Here is a 15,214-nt window from a genome sequence, read left to right on the forward strand (position 1 = left end):
ACACCCCTGATTTGATAGTTATCAAAGAAAAAATAAAACGGTTATAGGTTAGATGCGATATATTATCTTATTGATTATTTTAGTCTATTTTATCTTTTAGTGAGTTATTTTAACTCAACTATCTTCCCAAACACCCCTTATATTGTTTCGTATCTTATTTTGGGTAGGCTTTGACATGAGTTATTTTGGTTAAATTATTTATAAAATAGATTAATTTAGTCAATAAAATAAAAAGTCACATTCAAATTATAATCATTTTATTTTTTCTTTTATAACCATCAAATTAACTATTAGAAAAAATTCAAAATTTATCCTAAAAATAACTTTTTTGGTCTGGTTAAAAATAAATAAAAAAATAAAAAATAATCAGACTAAGTTGTTGTTTGGCATGTGACTTTTTTAATTGACTTTTTAATTTTTTGACTATTTTAGCTTCGGCTAAAAAGTTCGTATGGGTTGAATTTTTTTTAGTTTTTTTTAATTTTTGTAAAAGAAAAATAAAATGATTATGATTTGGATGTGGTATTTTATCTTATTAACTTTTTATCTTCTTTTTTTTTTGTGAATAATTTAGCACAAAATGTCAATGCCAAATGAAGTCTAAATTAGTCTATCTTAAAAAATGCTCTATTTTATACACTCAACGATAATTTGAATCATTTATTTCATAAATAGTAATAATAATGAATGAGCTGTGCTGGGCACCCCTAGCACCCCCACTCCACGTGGGAAGCTGTGGACCAAGGGAAAAAAAAAATTCAACCAATTGCATGCCGCCACATCAGTTGGGGGTCACTGGGGTCTTCAAAATTAGGGGTGCAAATCATTTTTCAATGATGAATTCTGAAAATAGAATATAAAAAAGTATGGATGATATATTCTTTCATATTTTACTTTTTGCCTCTATTTTGGACCTACAAAAAGGATATGAACCATTTATCTTATAAGTCTAAGTAATAAAAATGAATTCTACAAATTAGAATATGAAGAAATATGAACGATGATGATACTGGCCTACAAATTTTACAAAATAGAATATGAAAAAGTATAGACGATAGTGATACATTGGGCAACCATTTCTAACCTAATTACATAATTGGATATAATTTTTTCTATAACAATAATTTAAATCATTTATCTCGTAAATTCAATCATAAAAAATGAGTTTCGCAAAATAGATTACGAAAGAATATGACCCGTAACGTTTTTTTATTATTATTTTATAACTAGGTGCTTGAAGCAATTTGCATCTCTAATGACCTTTTAAAGTGACTTGAACTGAATACGTTAAATTTTATGTTCAAGTTTTTACCGTTTAATAAACTCCTAAATTATTGAACAGTATATAAAAATCATTTTTCAATCTGATTACAGAATTAGACACAATTATTTTGTACGAATACGCGACATACAAAAATGTATGATCCACCCACATGTGATAGTATTGTATTTGATTTATGTGTTTCTAAAAAAAAAATTGTAGAAATAAGAAAATTAGTTATTTTATTGAATATTTTTATGAGTAATTCTAGATATCATGAAATATTTCATATTTTATGAAGATTCTTCATTATTTGATTAATGTGTGGTATTTTTTTGTGTGTATAATTTAAGAGTGGAGAATTTTTATAAAGTTTTTTATGATATTTTTTTTCATAATACCTAACATTGCTCATGTTTGATTAAGGTAAATAAATTAAAGGGGACTTACGTATAAGTTATAATAAGTGGACTTATTATCCAATAGGTCTTGTGAAAATCAATGACGTTTTCATCAAATACTATTAAAAATGTTACTAATCGTCAATTTTCAGCAACAGTTTGAAAATTTTATCACAAAAAATTACTAATTATAAATTAAAAAATCGCCATAAAAAAAAGTTACTAACTTTTAACTTTTAGTGACAGTTTGAAAATTCATTACATAAAAACGTTGCTACTTGTAAGTTTTAGCAATAATTTATAAAAATCTAACAAAAAAAAAATCACTAATTATAAATTTTTAGTGGCATATGTATAAATCGTAAAAAAAATAATTTAATGACAATTTTATCAAAACTTATTTTTAATAAAATTTGATAAAAATTAAATCCAACAAAATCTATTAATAATTTACCCTAAATTTAAAATGTTATTCAGTGTGTTTGGTTTGAGTTTTTTGGATTAAGTTTTTTGAAAACTGAATTTTTTGGTTTTTGTATTTTTTTATTCTTAATGAATATTTTTTAAATTTTAAATATTTTTTTTCTTTTTTAGATGTACCTTACTTAGATGTATCTAAAAAGTAAAAAAATTGTGAAAAAATATTTTAAAAAATTAATAAATATATAAAAATATAAAAAAATACCGAATTCTCGTAATTTTTTTTTATATTTTTAGTATTTAGTGAATTTTTAAAAGATTTTTTTTTAAAATTTTTTACTTTTTAAGTATATTTATATTAAGTATGTCTAAAAAGTAAAAAAAATTATTTAAAATATTAAAAATATTCAATAAAAACAAAAAAATATGAAAAATAAAAAAATAATATTTTCTGAAAAACATTTTTAAAAAAGAAGAACCAAGAAAGTCATTGCCATTGAAAATGTGCGTACCTGACCAGAACGTGGGGTGGGGGTTGGTTGTCAGCCAATCAATGCTTTATTTGTCCGGGAAAATGTGTGTAACTGACCAGAACGTGGGGTGAGGGTTGGTTGTCAACTAACCCCGGTTAAATGTACTATAAATCAATGCTTTAGGTTATGTTTGACCTAGATTTTATTTTTTTATTTTTTCAGGTTATTTTATTAAAATAAATTAAAAAATTAATAATGTAAAATGTCACATTTAAATTATATTTATTTTATTTTTTTCTTACAAAAGTAAAAAAAAATCAAAATATTTATAAATTTTTTGACTTTAAACGAAAATAAATAAAAGTCAAAAAAAAAAAAAAAAAAAACCAACCCACATTTCACAGGCTTAATATTTGTCCGGTTCTGCCCTAAATTCTCAAGTATGACGAGTGTAGAATTTTATATTACGGAATCGGGGACAAATTGATGTGATGTGTTAATTAATTTTTTTTTATTATTTATAACAATGAGATTTATTTATTTATTTATTTATAGTTAATTTTAAAGACAAGTAAGAGGACAAGTAACATAAGTGAAATATTGCTTAAAAATTATCAAATAAGCCCTCTTAATTCTCCATGACATCACTCTTACCTAAAGATAAGAATATATAAACTGAAAAAGTTCTATATAGCACTGTGAAACTAATTTTAATTTGCAAAAATAACTAGTAATATTAGAATTGATCTTATTCATTTGAGATTTAACTGAAAAGTTCACTTAGGCCTCATTTGGAAATCCTCATTTTTAGTCAAAAATTTAAAAAATTATTAAATTAGCCAAAAAGCTAACAATCCATACCAAATATTCTATTTTCTCTCTACTTTTTGTACATCTTTTCGTAAAAAGTCAAAAAAATATCCCAAACATACTAATTTTTTTTAACTCAAATTTTAGCCAAATAATCAAAAAGTTACTAAATTTACCTGTTCCCAAACGAGGCCTTAATGATAAAAAATGAGCCTATACAAAAAAATAATTGCTAATTTGGCATATTTTTAGTTTACAATGAGCCCTTATTTTTAGCTATTTTAATTTGTTTGTGGAGTGTTTAAAATGTGAGTTTTTAAATGGATGTAGTCTTTTTTTTTGTAAAATTGATTTTTTAATCAATAAATTGAGTTTTAAGTTTTTGTCAATGAAACCTGAACAAAAAGAAACAATTCAAACCAAATAACTAAGGGTTGGCATCGGCCTAGGCAACCTAAGCTCTACCCAATGAGTTTAGTCCAAATAGGCGGGTTGACGAGCCACCTCTTACAAGCTAATGAGTTGAGATTTCATCCTATACCTATTTATTTATTTATTTTAATAATAATTTATTTCTCTTTAATTTTTCATATTCTTTGCCCAACTCAGTCGGTCAACATGCCGAACTTAAGTCCTAAGCCTAGACGTGAATCAAGTCATTAAAAAAAAAGTCAAACCCCAAACCAAACAAGACGGAGAACCAACCAAGAAGGTAAATTTTCGGGTAAATTATACAAATTATTTATGTAAGTTATACGATGCGTTAATTTGATCCATATTATTTTAATTTGTTAGACTTTGTCCCTTAGTTTAAATAGTTGTGTCATATTGATTTAATAAATAATTCCTATTAGGTTTAGTAGACAGAAAGTTGTCATGCGCTCAAACGTTATGTCAATTCAGGCATTGTAGTTTATATGATGTGTCAATTTGATCCTTATTGTTTTAATTTGCTTAATTTCGACAGGAACCAAATTGACACATTATTTAAGTTTCCGTCTATCACACCTAACGACCATTTTTTATTAAACCAATATGTCACAATTCGTTAAATTAATAAGTAATATCAAACAAATTAAAATAATAGGAACCAAATTAACACATCGTATAAACTACAGACATCAGTTACATAATTTACCCTAATTTTTTTTGTTGGGTTTTATGACATGATCTTGGTCTTTTTGGTGGTAAGCTCTGTCCCGCCCATTTTCTTGTGAGAGAATTGAATTGTCTTCAATACACTCCCTTGAGATGGATCACTATTATGTGTTTTTTTTTTTTTGAAGTTTTTAAGGCATCGAAGACGTCGTTGTTGTGTTGTGTCATGCTATGTATTATCTATAGGCCAGCTCTTTCGGCCATGGTTACAATGACAAAGCATTAAAACCAATTTAATATATATAAATTATAAAAGCAAGAACACAAAGATAAAATTACAAAGATAAGAAAACTAAGACTAGGTCCAAAGAAACTGTACAAATTAACAAACTAGTTAGCTCTGAATGTAATCTATATATTATTGTGTCTAGGAATGGTAGCTTCCCGTGTGCTATATCACCCACCAACAAGAAGAATGGTTAATCTCTCTCTCTCTAAGTTCATTGTATTTAACGAAGTAAAGACTTGTTTAATTAACTTGACACAAGTGCAGCCTCATCCACGTTGTTTTACACAAAATGTGGTTTCTTTTTCTTTTTCTTTTTCTTCCTTCTTTATTTAGTCCATAATTTCCTCTTTCATAGCGAAACTCGCCGCCTTGTATTTCACATGACATCACTCCAACACTTCCATTATTACCACTGGTAACCTGTTTGCAGATTCACCTACTTGCCGCCTTGTATTTCACACGGCATCACTCCAACACATTCATTATTACCACTGGTAACCTGTTACGGCATCACTCAAAAACCCTTTCTCATCGTCCTCATTTGCTTTGATTCTCAACCTCTGCTTTCCTGTTCCAACAACATTGGAGCTACAAAAAATTAGAGGAGCAAAAAAAGAAGGGTGAATAAATGGACAAATACTCCTTGTTTGTCACAAGCTGCAGCCATGTCACAATCTCGGTGCTTAGATTACTTCGTCCTGTTCAAGCCCAAATTAGAGACAAGCCAAACTCCCCAAAATAATAATAACAATCATCATCATTCAAGGGTTTTCCTCAGTTTATAAAAGAACTGTTTGCTGCATTTTTATCAAGTTGAAGTTGATCATAAAAAAGACGAAGCTAAAAATATCTTTCCTCCAACTTGCAAATAATTAGTTTCTTTTAGCTTATTTAATCTATTTTTGCAGCATAAGCTATGAACACAAATTGTACCAAACATTCTTGCATATATTCTCAAAAATAAATGAATTAAAAAAAAAAAAAAAAACAAACAAACAAACAAACAAACAAACAAACCAAAAAACCAAAAGCAACATATAAGCAGTTAGAATAAGCTATACCAAACAAGTCCAATTGTCCATTGTAGACTTTAAACTTGAGCTGCATTATGTGTTCTCAAAGTGTTTGGTAAACTGATTTGGCTAAACTGAAGTTGGTTTTATGGTTTTCTTTTTTGAAGATAAATAATGATTTTCTAAGAAAAAATAACAGAACAAGTAAGATTCCCCATCCAACCATATTTTCGACTCATCACAAGCCAAGGGATGCCACATGAGAATCCATGAAGACAGAGATGAAAAGTTGTTTACACTCAAGAATGGGGCTAATTATGACTTCCCTGTTGTGTTGATTGGATGATGAACTGTCAAAAGAATGAGGAAAAACGCGGGGGGGGTGGGGGGAAATTTTTTTTAAAAAAAGCCTGAAGAAGAAGCCTTTTCCCATGACCATTGACATGTATATATGTATGCTCCAATTTACCTTATCTCATTACCAAAGCACAAAAAATAAGATACAGAAACAAGAAGAAAAGGCAGCTTTTTCATCTGTATTACTGACATGAATTTTCAATTCCTGCAGAACCTGCCACCTTTAGAATTCTATCTGGGTTGCTTTCAGCTGCGTAACGGTTTTAAGTGAATACATTCATATTCATCAAGTCTAATGGTGTTTACAAATATTATTGGGAAGACTTTATTAATTAGTATTACCTGTGCTGGAACCCACTTCACATTGTGAACTTGCTCAAGTATCAGCTTTGTCATGAATGATATAAACCTTGACACCTGCCAAAATTAATAATATAATTCTCAATTTGACCTCAGGCTTTCAAGTTAAGAATCTTAGTAGTCAAAAGAAACTTAGCAAGATCATTCTCAACAAACCTACAAGATACTGACCTAGAAGGAGCCCTTAGAATCATTGCTCTTAGTCAGAAAACATGATGGACTTAATGAACACAGGCATGTTTGAATACCTATAAGCTATAAGTATACTCAAAAGACAATACCCATAGGCCATATCTAAGCTAGTAGTGACAGATGCAAAGAACACTCATGAGATAATTAAAAGGGCCCCTGATTGAATAAACCAGGGAATGAATAAATAGATAATCATGTGACATTGTCAGCATCTGTGCAAGAAAACACAAACAAGACTACTGAAACCCAAACACACAATTTTTTAAGCATAAGATATGATCATATTCACACAAGGAAGATAAAAAGAAAAAAGAAGTCTTAATCCTAGCCTTCATCAAGAATTCTCTAATTCCACCTCAACTCTACAGAGTATGCATTTTCAAAGATCGCAGCACACATTTCAATCCACATACCCGTTGCCAGGTCCTATGCTGAGCAGGTAATTCTGCGGATGGGAGCGTGCACTTGCCTTTGAGGTGAGCATGCCCTGCCTGCAGGTGATAAGGAGTGGTCTCTGCAGTGGCTTTTGGTTGTGGGGCTGTGCACAGCAAACAAACCACATGTCAACAAATCTCACCTCTAAGGTGACTGGTGAGGCAATGACATAGCAACAAGCTATTTTTTTTTTTTTTTTGATAAATAGCAACAAGCTATGTAGTTAAACCTAAAACACTAGTTTCTTAAACCAAAACCTTCATTACATTCAGCCATAACCAGTGTTTCACTATATGCATAGCTACTTCTTCAATATAAAGGAAAATCAAATTTACAGAACGAATATTCTTTCACGAAGCATAAGTAAAAGTTCCTTCCACCTTTTAATGGTGTCAAATAAAAAATAAAAAAAGGCCAATATCACATGCTACATGACACATGGGTTGCATAATCAAAAACCAAAACATCACAACCTTGCCCCAAAAAAGTTGAATAAACAAAAAAAAAAAAAAAAAAAAAAAAAAATATGAGAGAAACTAAATTTCACTCCTCTCACTTGCAGATGCTTGAATATCTAAAACATATCCCTCAGTCATAAGCCTGCTCCCAGTCATCAACTACATCGGACATCCCCTCATGGTTGCTTTCCTTCTGCTTTCCCATATTCGAACCACTTGCTTTAGGTTCAAAGTCTGAAACCATTTGAGTTCCTGTCAAATTTCCAGGATCCTCCATTCCAGCAGATGTAGATGACGAGCTCAGATTCGTTACAGAGTCTAGAACACTCCACCGGTTTGCTGAAGTTGCAATCGGAGCATCCTTCTTCCCTTTCCACACAGATGCCTCCATATTGGGAGAATCAGCAGACCACTCCTCACCATCCCATGAACTCTCCCTCCAATTGGGTTCCTGCACAACAGCCTTCACCCATGCATTCCCCTTCAGCGACGCAGATACACCTCCTCCATCCTTGGCCAGTCCTGAACCTCCCCAACTATTAGCACCAGCTGATGCCACTGACACACCACCATTTTGAGGAACCACGACTGCCCCATAATATACAGAACCTTGATCTAATCTCCTCATAGCAGTTGCTGCACGCGCTGGATCACTAAAAACAGCCAATGCATTCTTGTCATTCAACCAGACTAATTCACATTCCCCACCAAACCTAAGGACCAATGCACTAATATCAGCATCCCTCGGCAAATCAAAGAGAGCAACAACAAGCCTGGGATCCATGTCTGTCAAAGGATCAAAAACCGGAGGATGTATAATATTCCCAAGGATGGAACCTTTGGTGGCACCAAGGACACGGGATGGGGCTTTGGACTTTGAGGTAACATGAACCACAATGAAACGCTTTGGCTCCCACCCAGCAGCATTAACCACAAGTTTCCACCTCTCAGCTATCAGCCTCACCGCATCTCTCTTTTCCTTTGACATTGGACAAAATACATGAACCCGAAGAGCATTGCTTCCTCCTCTGACCCTACCAAGGACCAAGAACTTGCACCTCTCTTCCACAGACAATACCCACTTCGGATCGCGCCTAAGCAGGTCAGCAAGAACTTCAGAAACAACAGAATTTTCACCAAAATGAAGTGCATCAAGGTTTGGAGTTGTGACACCAAAAGCATCAGCAAGAACCCGTTTACGGTCCATCTTTGCACATTCATCATCACACGTAAGCTTCCTCTGTCCGAGTGGAATCTTCTTCCCATTTGCTTCAACAGGTTGAAGTGGCACTGGCAACTTTTGGATTACAGAAGCTTCAAAAACAGTATCGACGTTGAGACCACCACTGCTGCCTCCAGCATCACAAGGAACAGTCGCAGTTATTCGGCCACAAGAACATGTTATTGTGACAGGGAACTCACATCTTACATCGGGACACGGAGAAAAGGGGTGACAAAGAGCAGTACATGTATGCCTACAATCCCTCCTGGGAGCACCGCACATCTGCCCACAGGAAGCCTTTGAACCAGAACTAGGTCCACAAGAAGAATCACATGGAGCAGGATGACAAATTCTTGCACAAGCATGCATCCCACATTGCCTGGTCTTGCCACATAGCTTGTTACATCTGATATCCTTCGACCCACAAGGCAAATTCCTGAGAACCACATGTCCACCAATGCACTCCTTTGCTATAGGAACTGAACAAGGCGGGCAGTCTCCAAAGTGGCAGCTATGAGAAGATGAATGACCACAAGGCTGAGAAACTGAGCATGGATACTGACACGATGGAGGAGGTGTGCCACAAGGCTGTGGAGGAGGAATTGAAGTTCTCCCACAAGCACAGGTCAAATCGGTGAAGATTGTTTCAAGGCAAGGAGGGCAATGCCCACTGTGACAGAGAGATTCACAAGAATGCTGCCCACACCTTAGCTTCTTCTCACAGGGCATTGAGCATAAGTGAGGGTCCCAGTCACCTGTGAGAGAATTGTTGGAATTAGAAAGAGGGCAGCACCTCTCACTGCACCGGTGCCTCCCACAGTTCTTCTTCTGCCCACAAGGTTTATCACATGTAAATTGCTCCCCTTCCATCGTTGTTTTGTAGCATTCCACAGTTCGAGAACTTGATCCACAACGACATTTTTGAGTAACAAGAACTGTACAACGAGCGCAATTCCCGGCATGGCACCTCTCTTCGCAATGATGTACCCCACAAGGGAGACGTTTGCCACAGACCTGAGAACAGGTTGGTATAGGATCCAAACAACTCCTTCGTTCATCCTCTAAGCTTGTTTTACCACAATAGCATGTCTTAATCATGCCTGGCAACAATTCACAATCCCCACAAGAACCCGGATGACAAATTTCATTGCAAACATGATTTCCACATCTGAGTCTCTTTCCGCAAATTGAATCACATGAAAAAACACCATCTTCTACTTTCACTTCTCCTTTCACTTCCATCTCTCCACAAAGAACAGTCTCCATTTTCTTCTTGCAGAAACAAGGAGCATTGACCAGAACCGGACAAGCATCACACTGTCCCACATGGCAAACCTGCTCACAGCGATGACGCCCACAGTCAAGAAGTTTCTCGCATTGCTGACCACAAGTAAGAAAAGATTTCCGATCAAAACATCGTGTTGTAATCGTTTTTTTCCCACAGGGGCACAACTGTGGTGGGGCAAAAGCTTTGCAAGGAGGGCATGGGCCAGGATGGCATTGCAGAACACAAAAATGAGGACAAAGATCCTCTTTACCCCCACTAGGACCACTAAAATCCTTCTCAAGTGGCTTCCCACACGGCTCTCCACATGAATGCGGTGTCAGATATAAATCAGAAGGAGGTTCCTGCCTCTTCCCACAGAAGCAAAGGTACCGAATCTCCTTCAACACCGTCATCTGCACGGACTGACATCCTGGGCACCGCCAATTAAACCCCTGATTCTTCTCAGTTGACAAATCAACAGAAGTAGGTGCCCGAGCCCATTTCTTTATACAATTCAAATGGAAAATTGAGTAACAGCTCGAGCAGGACCAAATGGGTGCAGACCTCCGCACCATATCGTAACAAATCATACACTCCACTGTCCCCTTCATAAGTTTGTCTTGAATTTCTTGCAAAAGCTGAGGCAAACTCATGTCCTCTTTTGGCGTTTTTTCCTCCTGATTACCCAAATTCATACCCAGCAACCCCCTTTCCTCCTTATTACTCCTCTCCCTTTCTCTCCTCTGATAGGAAGGCCGACCCATTTGACCCCTTGAACCCATATTCCCTCTAGGCTGACTGTTTCGTGCCGCCAAGCTCGAATTCGAGTCCCCATCGTTTCCAATCAGATTGGAATTGAAATTATTCGATGGTCGGCTCACAACGGTGGCGGTGGCAGTGGCACCTCTTGGGACCCACTCTCGGCGGCCACTTTGGGGAGGAAATCTGGACCGATTATTGTTATTATTGTTATCATTTCGATCGTGTCTGACTTGAGAGCTCATATTCTGATTCTGAGATGTAAAACAACCCAAATGACTATCCACCGACTCGAACTCAATCGAATCAACAAGGGTACACACAAAAATTGAAACCCTAGCTTCAATTACCTTGTTTTAAACCTGTGAATCAAAAGCAAGAGCTAGAGATTCATACATACAATACAACATGAGGTCGACTAATCAATCTGATCCCAATAATATACGCATAATAAATCAATAAACAAAATGGGTTTGTTAAGTTTGAAGTAGAAACCCAAAAATCAAATCAAAATTTTTAGATTAGAATTTCAATGACTCAAATATAACAATAAAGGATGAAATAGAAAGCTCAATGAAAGATTAAATGAAAAAGTACCTGATCAATCTATAAATTATAAAGCTCGATTGATTGGGAATTGATGAAATCCACTTGTTTGTGTGTCGATTTAGTGGATTGAGTCTCTCTGCTTACCTCCTTTACCTTTGTATGTATGTGTTATGTAAATCTTACGGTTTTTATGTAGTGTCTGGGTTTGTTTCTCGGAGAGAGAGAGTTCGTGGAAGATGAGATGTATGAGAGAGAAGCGAGCGAGAGGAAAGCTTGCCTTGGAGCACAAACAAGCGAGGCCTTGGGGCACAAGCGAGGCTCTCCGGATCGTGCGTCACGTTATTAGACAGCAATTTTGGAACCTGTATGTATGCCGACGTTGGTTTGACAAGAATTTTTTTTATCCTGAGTTTTTAATATTTTTGATTAATTCAAGTTTTTATTGGTTAATTATATATTTTAATTAAAAATTAAAAAATCATTATAAATTATTATATCACTATCTTTATTTTTTTATATTTTTTTTATAAAAAATTAAAAAATTATTAAAATAACATATTTTCAAATGAAGTCTTAGTCTCAATTAATTAGTTTTGTTTCAAAGGAATTTTTTTATTTTTTATTGAGAGAAAAATAAAATAATTATAATTTTATTTTATTAATTTATTTAATCTATTTTACCTTCCTTTTTTATATTTTGTTTAATATCAACCTAAACCCATCCTACTTGATTTAATAAATATTATTTTATGTACTGGTTTGGCAAAAGTTTTTTTGACTTTTTGAGCTAAAATTTACAAAATGACAAGATAGGTTAAAATTATCAATAAGATAAAATATCACATTAAATTCATAATCATTTCACTTTTTTCTCTCATAAATATCACATCAAACTACAAAAAAAATCTAACTATCTTTCCAAACACAAAAAATTTAACTTACTAAAATAGTCTACTGAAATAGCAATTTTCCAAACACCCACATAATATTTTAGGTAATGGTCCACATATGCTTACGCTATATGTTTGGTAATTAGGAAATAAAAATAATAATTATATAAGTGAAGAGGAAAAAAAATTAAAAAAAAATTGAAGGCTGTGTTTGGTGGAGATTTTAAAACTCAATCTCACCCGTTGGTTTGAGTATGGTATTTGGTTAGAGTTTTCAAAAATTAATTCTATACCCACTTTTGAAAACACTCTGTCCAGTCATGCTCCCAGATGTCCGACTAGTTGACCGGAGCAGTGTTGGTATTTTTTTGGGAGGGGCAATTCAAACCTATTATTTTTTTATATTTTAAATAAAAAAGATTTTCAGAATTTTTTTTAAAAATTTATGTGCTCTAAATAGAATTTTGGGTTGTGTATTTAGTTATGAATTGTAAGTTTTTTAATCAAATAACTTTTCTAATTTCAAAAACTCAAAACTCCCTCCAAAACTCAATTTAAAACTCATAACCAAACAAATTTTCTCTTTTCAAATCATAATTCCAAAACTTACAAACTCAAAATACAACTCTATTATCAAATCATAATTCTAAAACTCTACCAAACACTACCGTGATTTTTCTCTGTTATTTAGATAAATAGAGAGGAAAAAAAATATTAGTTTGTCTTATATCTAATTTGGTTAAACTATATAAAAGAAAATAAATAAAATGATATCAAGTTATATTATAAAATTAGCATTTTATAAGTGTTAGTATATTATTTCTTCTATATCTAAAAGGATGGTTTTGGTCTTATAAAAAAGAATAATGCTTGGGACCCCCTTTTGGGGGTCACCCCCTCACCCCCCCTTTGCCACGTGGCGGGTGGTGATTGGGGGAGCAGGAAAAAAAAGAAAAAGAAAAAGTAACCAATGAGAGAGAGAGGGGGTCAAAGGGAGTGGGAGGAAAAGGGGGGATGAATCATTGTTGTATAAAAAAAATAGTATTTAGTTGATTTATTTCCCTTTTGAATCTCTTTACTTTAGAAATATTTAAGATATGGGTTATGAGATAAATGGGTTTCTCTCAATTTTTTTTCATTTCACTCTATTTCTATCCTATTTACTTATCCAAACAAGTGATATGTACGAAGAGAAATGCATTTATTTCGTTTTCTTCCAAAATTACTCAATTCAAACGGACTATTAGTGATGGCAATGGGGCAAGTTTGGGATCGGTTTGTAATTTTTGCCTCATCCCGTATCATATTAGCAATAGGGATTGGTGTCGGAGGTAAGGCGAGGTAGTGACAGGTTAATTTTGTAAGTTTAAAAATGAAAGTATTAATAAAATTTATAGATAATATAATATAGATAATAATTTATCATTAATAAAATATAAAAAAATATAAAATTAAAAATAAACAATTAAAAATGAATGTTTAAGTATACTATTTTAATAAATTAATCTTATTATATTAAAAAAATAAAGGAAATATTACCATTTAATTATGTATTATTTTGAATCAATTACATAATTTACATTAGAATCTCTTGATGTTTTCTTTAACACAAATTTCCTCTTACATTTTGAAAATCACACCGACCCATATTCCTCGTGTATAAAGGTTGTGTGAAAAAGAAAAATTTTAGTAAGTAATAAGATAGCTATAATTTATTATGAGATATTAATAATGTATAATTTATATGAGATATTAATAATGTAATTTTAAAATTTTCACTAACCCCATCAGGAGGGAGCTGCTATTTATACCATTATTTTACATCATAACATCTACACTTTCATTACACTCATTTAAAATTTTGATAAATTATTTCGGTAATACTACATACATCAATTAGTATATTAACTAATGTACCAACTAGTGCTATGACATTATTACTGACCCCACCCATTATAAAAATTACAAATGGAAATAGGGTAGTTCTGCCTCAATTTGAGGTACATTATGGGCTTATTTTTTTTATGATCTGAACCGTTCATTTTGTAAGATTTGTTGAATACTTCATGCCTACCAAAAATCATATTAATTGGATATCAATAACTATATGATCGAATTGCATATTTTTTATGCTATTGATCAAAAGAAAAACTTATTGTTTATTTTTTTTTATTATCGATCATATAGTTACTGATATCTGATTAATATGATTTTTGGTAGATATGGAGTACTCAATAAACCCTATAAAATGACGGTTCAGATCATAAAAATAAGTCCATAATGCACCTCAAATTGAGGCACAACAGTCACTGTTGTACTTTTAACACAGCAGTAACTCTAATTTCATTACAAATACCCAAATCTTCTAAAATTATTGTACATCATCTATTGATACACTAATTAATATATTAATTAATACATATAGCATTATTTAAATTATTTTTCGAATAATGCTATATGTACTAATTAGTGTACCAATTAATAATGTGGCATAATTTAAGAAGTTTTTGAGATTTATAATATAATTAATGAGTAGGGTCAATAATAACCACCATTGTCATTAATATACTTTCACTCCTAATCTTTTGCTTTTCCCTACACTAATTATTTATTCTCGTTTACTATTTTCTTTTTTATTTTCGCTCCTTATCCCTCTCATATTTATGTTTTTGAAGGGCGATGATTGTGGTTAGGGCTATCCAAAATACCATTCAATCCGTTAAAATCATACCGATCTGCATCTATTCGTACCTACTCTAATCGCTAACCGCGGTTTAAGTTTTAAAATTTATAATCCGCCAACCGTACCGCTCCGCTATAGTTAATACATATATATTTTTTAACTTCCAATAAAATATCAATGTAAAAATGAGTATGAGAGAAATTTAAAATATAAAATTTATTATAAATTATTGGTTATATATATGAAACATATTATGTAAAATTACTTTGTATTATAT

The 15,214-nt window shown here is 32.7% G+C and overlaps 1 protein-coding gene and 1 long non-coding RNA gene across 4 annotated transcripts; both read right to left on the reverse strand.

Annotated features, from left to right (window-relative positions):
- Positions 1-4,743: 4,743 nt before the first annotated feature.
- Positions 4,744-6,584, reverse strand: LOC145813888 (uncharacterized). Its single transcript, XR_014357283.1, has 2 exons — positions 6,465-6,584; positions 4,744-5,320 (listed from the first exon to the last, which is right to left on the reverse strand). It is a non-coding gene; the product is annotated as an uncharacterized LOC145813888 (long non-coding RNA).
- An 807-nt stretch (positions 6,585-7,391) lies between these two features.
- Positions 7,392-11,746, reverse strand: LOC145813887 (NF-X1-type zinc finger protein NFXL1-like). 3 transcript variants are annotated; one of them, XM_082910182.1, is made up of 2 exons: positions 11,413-11,746; positions 7,392-11,177 (listed from the first exon to the last, which is right to left on the reverse strand). In XM_082910182.1, exon 2 carries the CDS (start codon positions 11,058-11,060, stop codon positions 7,698-7,700), a length of 3,363 nt encoding a protein of 1,120 aa, XP_082766308.1. In that variant the 5' UTR covers positions 11,061-11,177; positions 11,413-11,746; the 3' UTR covers positions 7,392-7,697. The 3 variants fall into 3 exon arrangements, with proteins under 3 accessions (XP_082766308.1, XP_082766309.1, XP_082766310.1); XM_082910183.1 differs by having other exon boundaries at positions 7,392-11,197; positions 11,413-11,736; XM_082910184.1 differs by having other exon boundaries at positions 7,392-11,069; positions 11,413-11,720.
- Between the last annotated feature and the right edge of the window lie 3,468 nt (positions 11,747-15,214).

Source organism: Camellia sinensis, chromosome 15 (genome assembly GCF_055761805.1).
Source record: "Camellia sinensis isolate YWXY chromosome 15, ASM5576180v1, whole genome shotgun sequence".
In the NCBI taxonomy this organism is placed as follows: domain Eukaryota; kingdom Viridiplantae; phylum Streptophyta; class Magnoliopsida; order Ericales; family Theaceae; genus Camellia; species Camellia sinensis.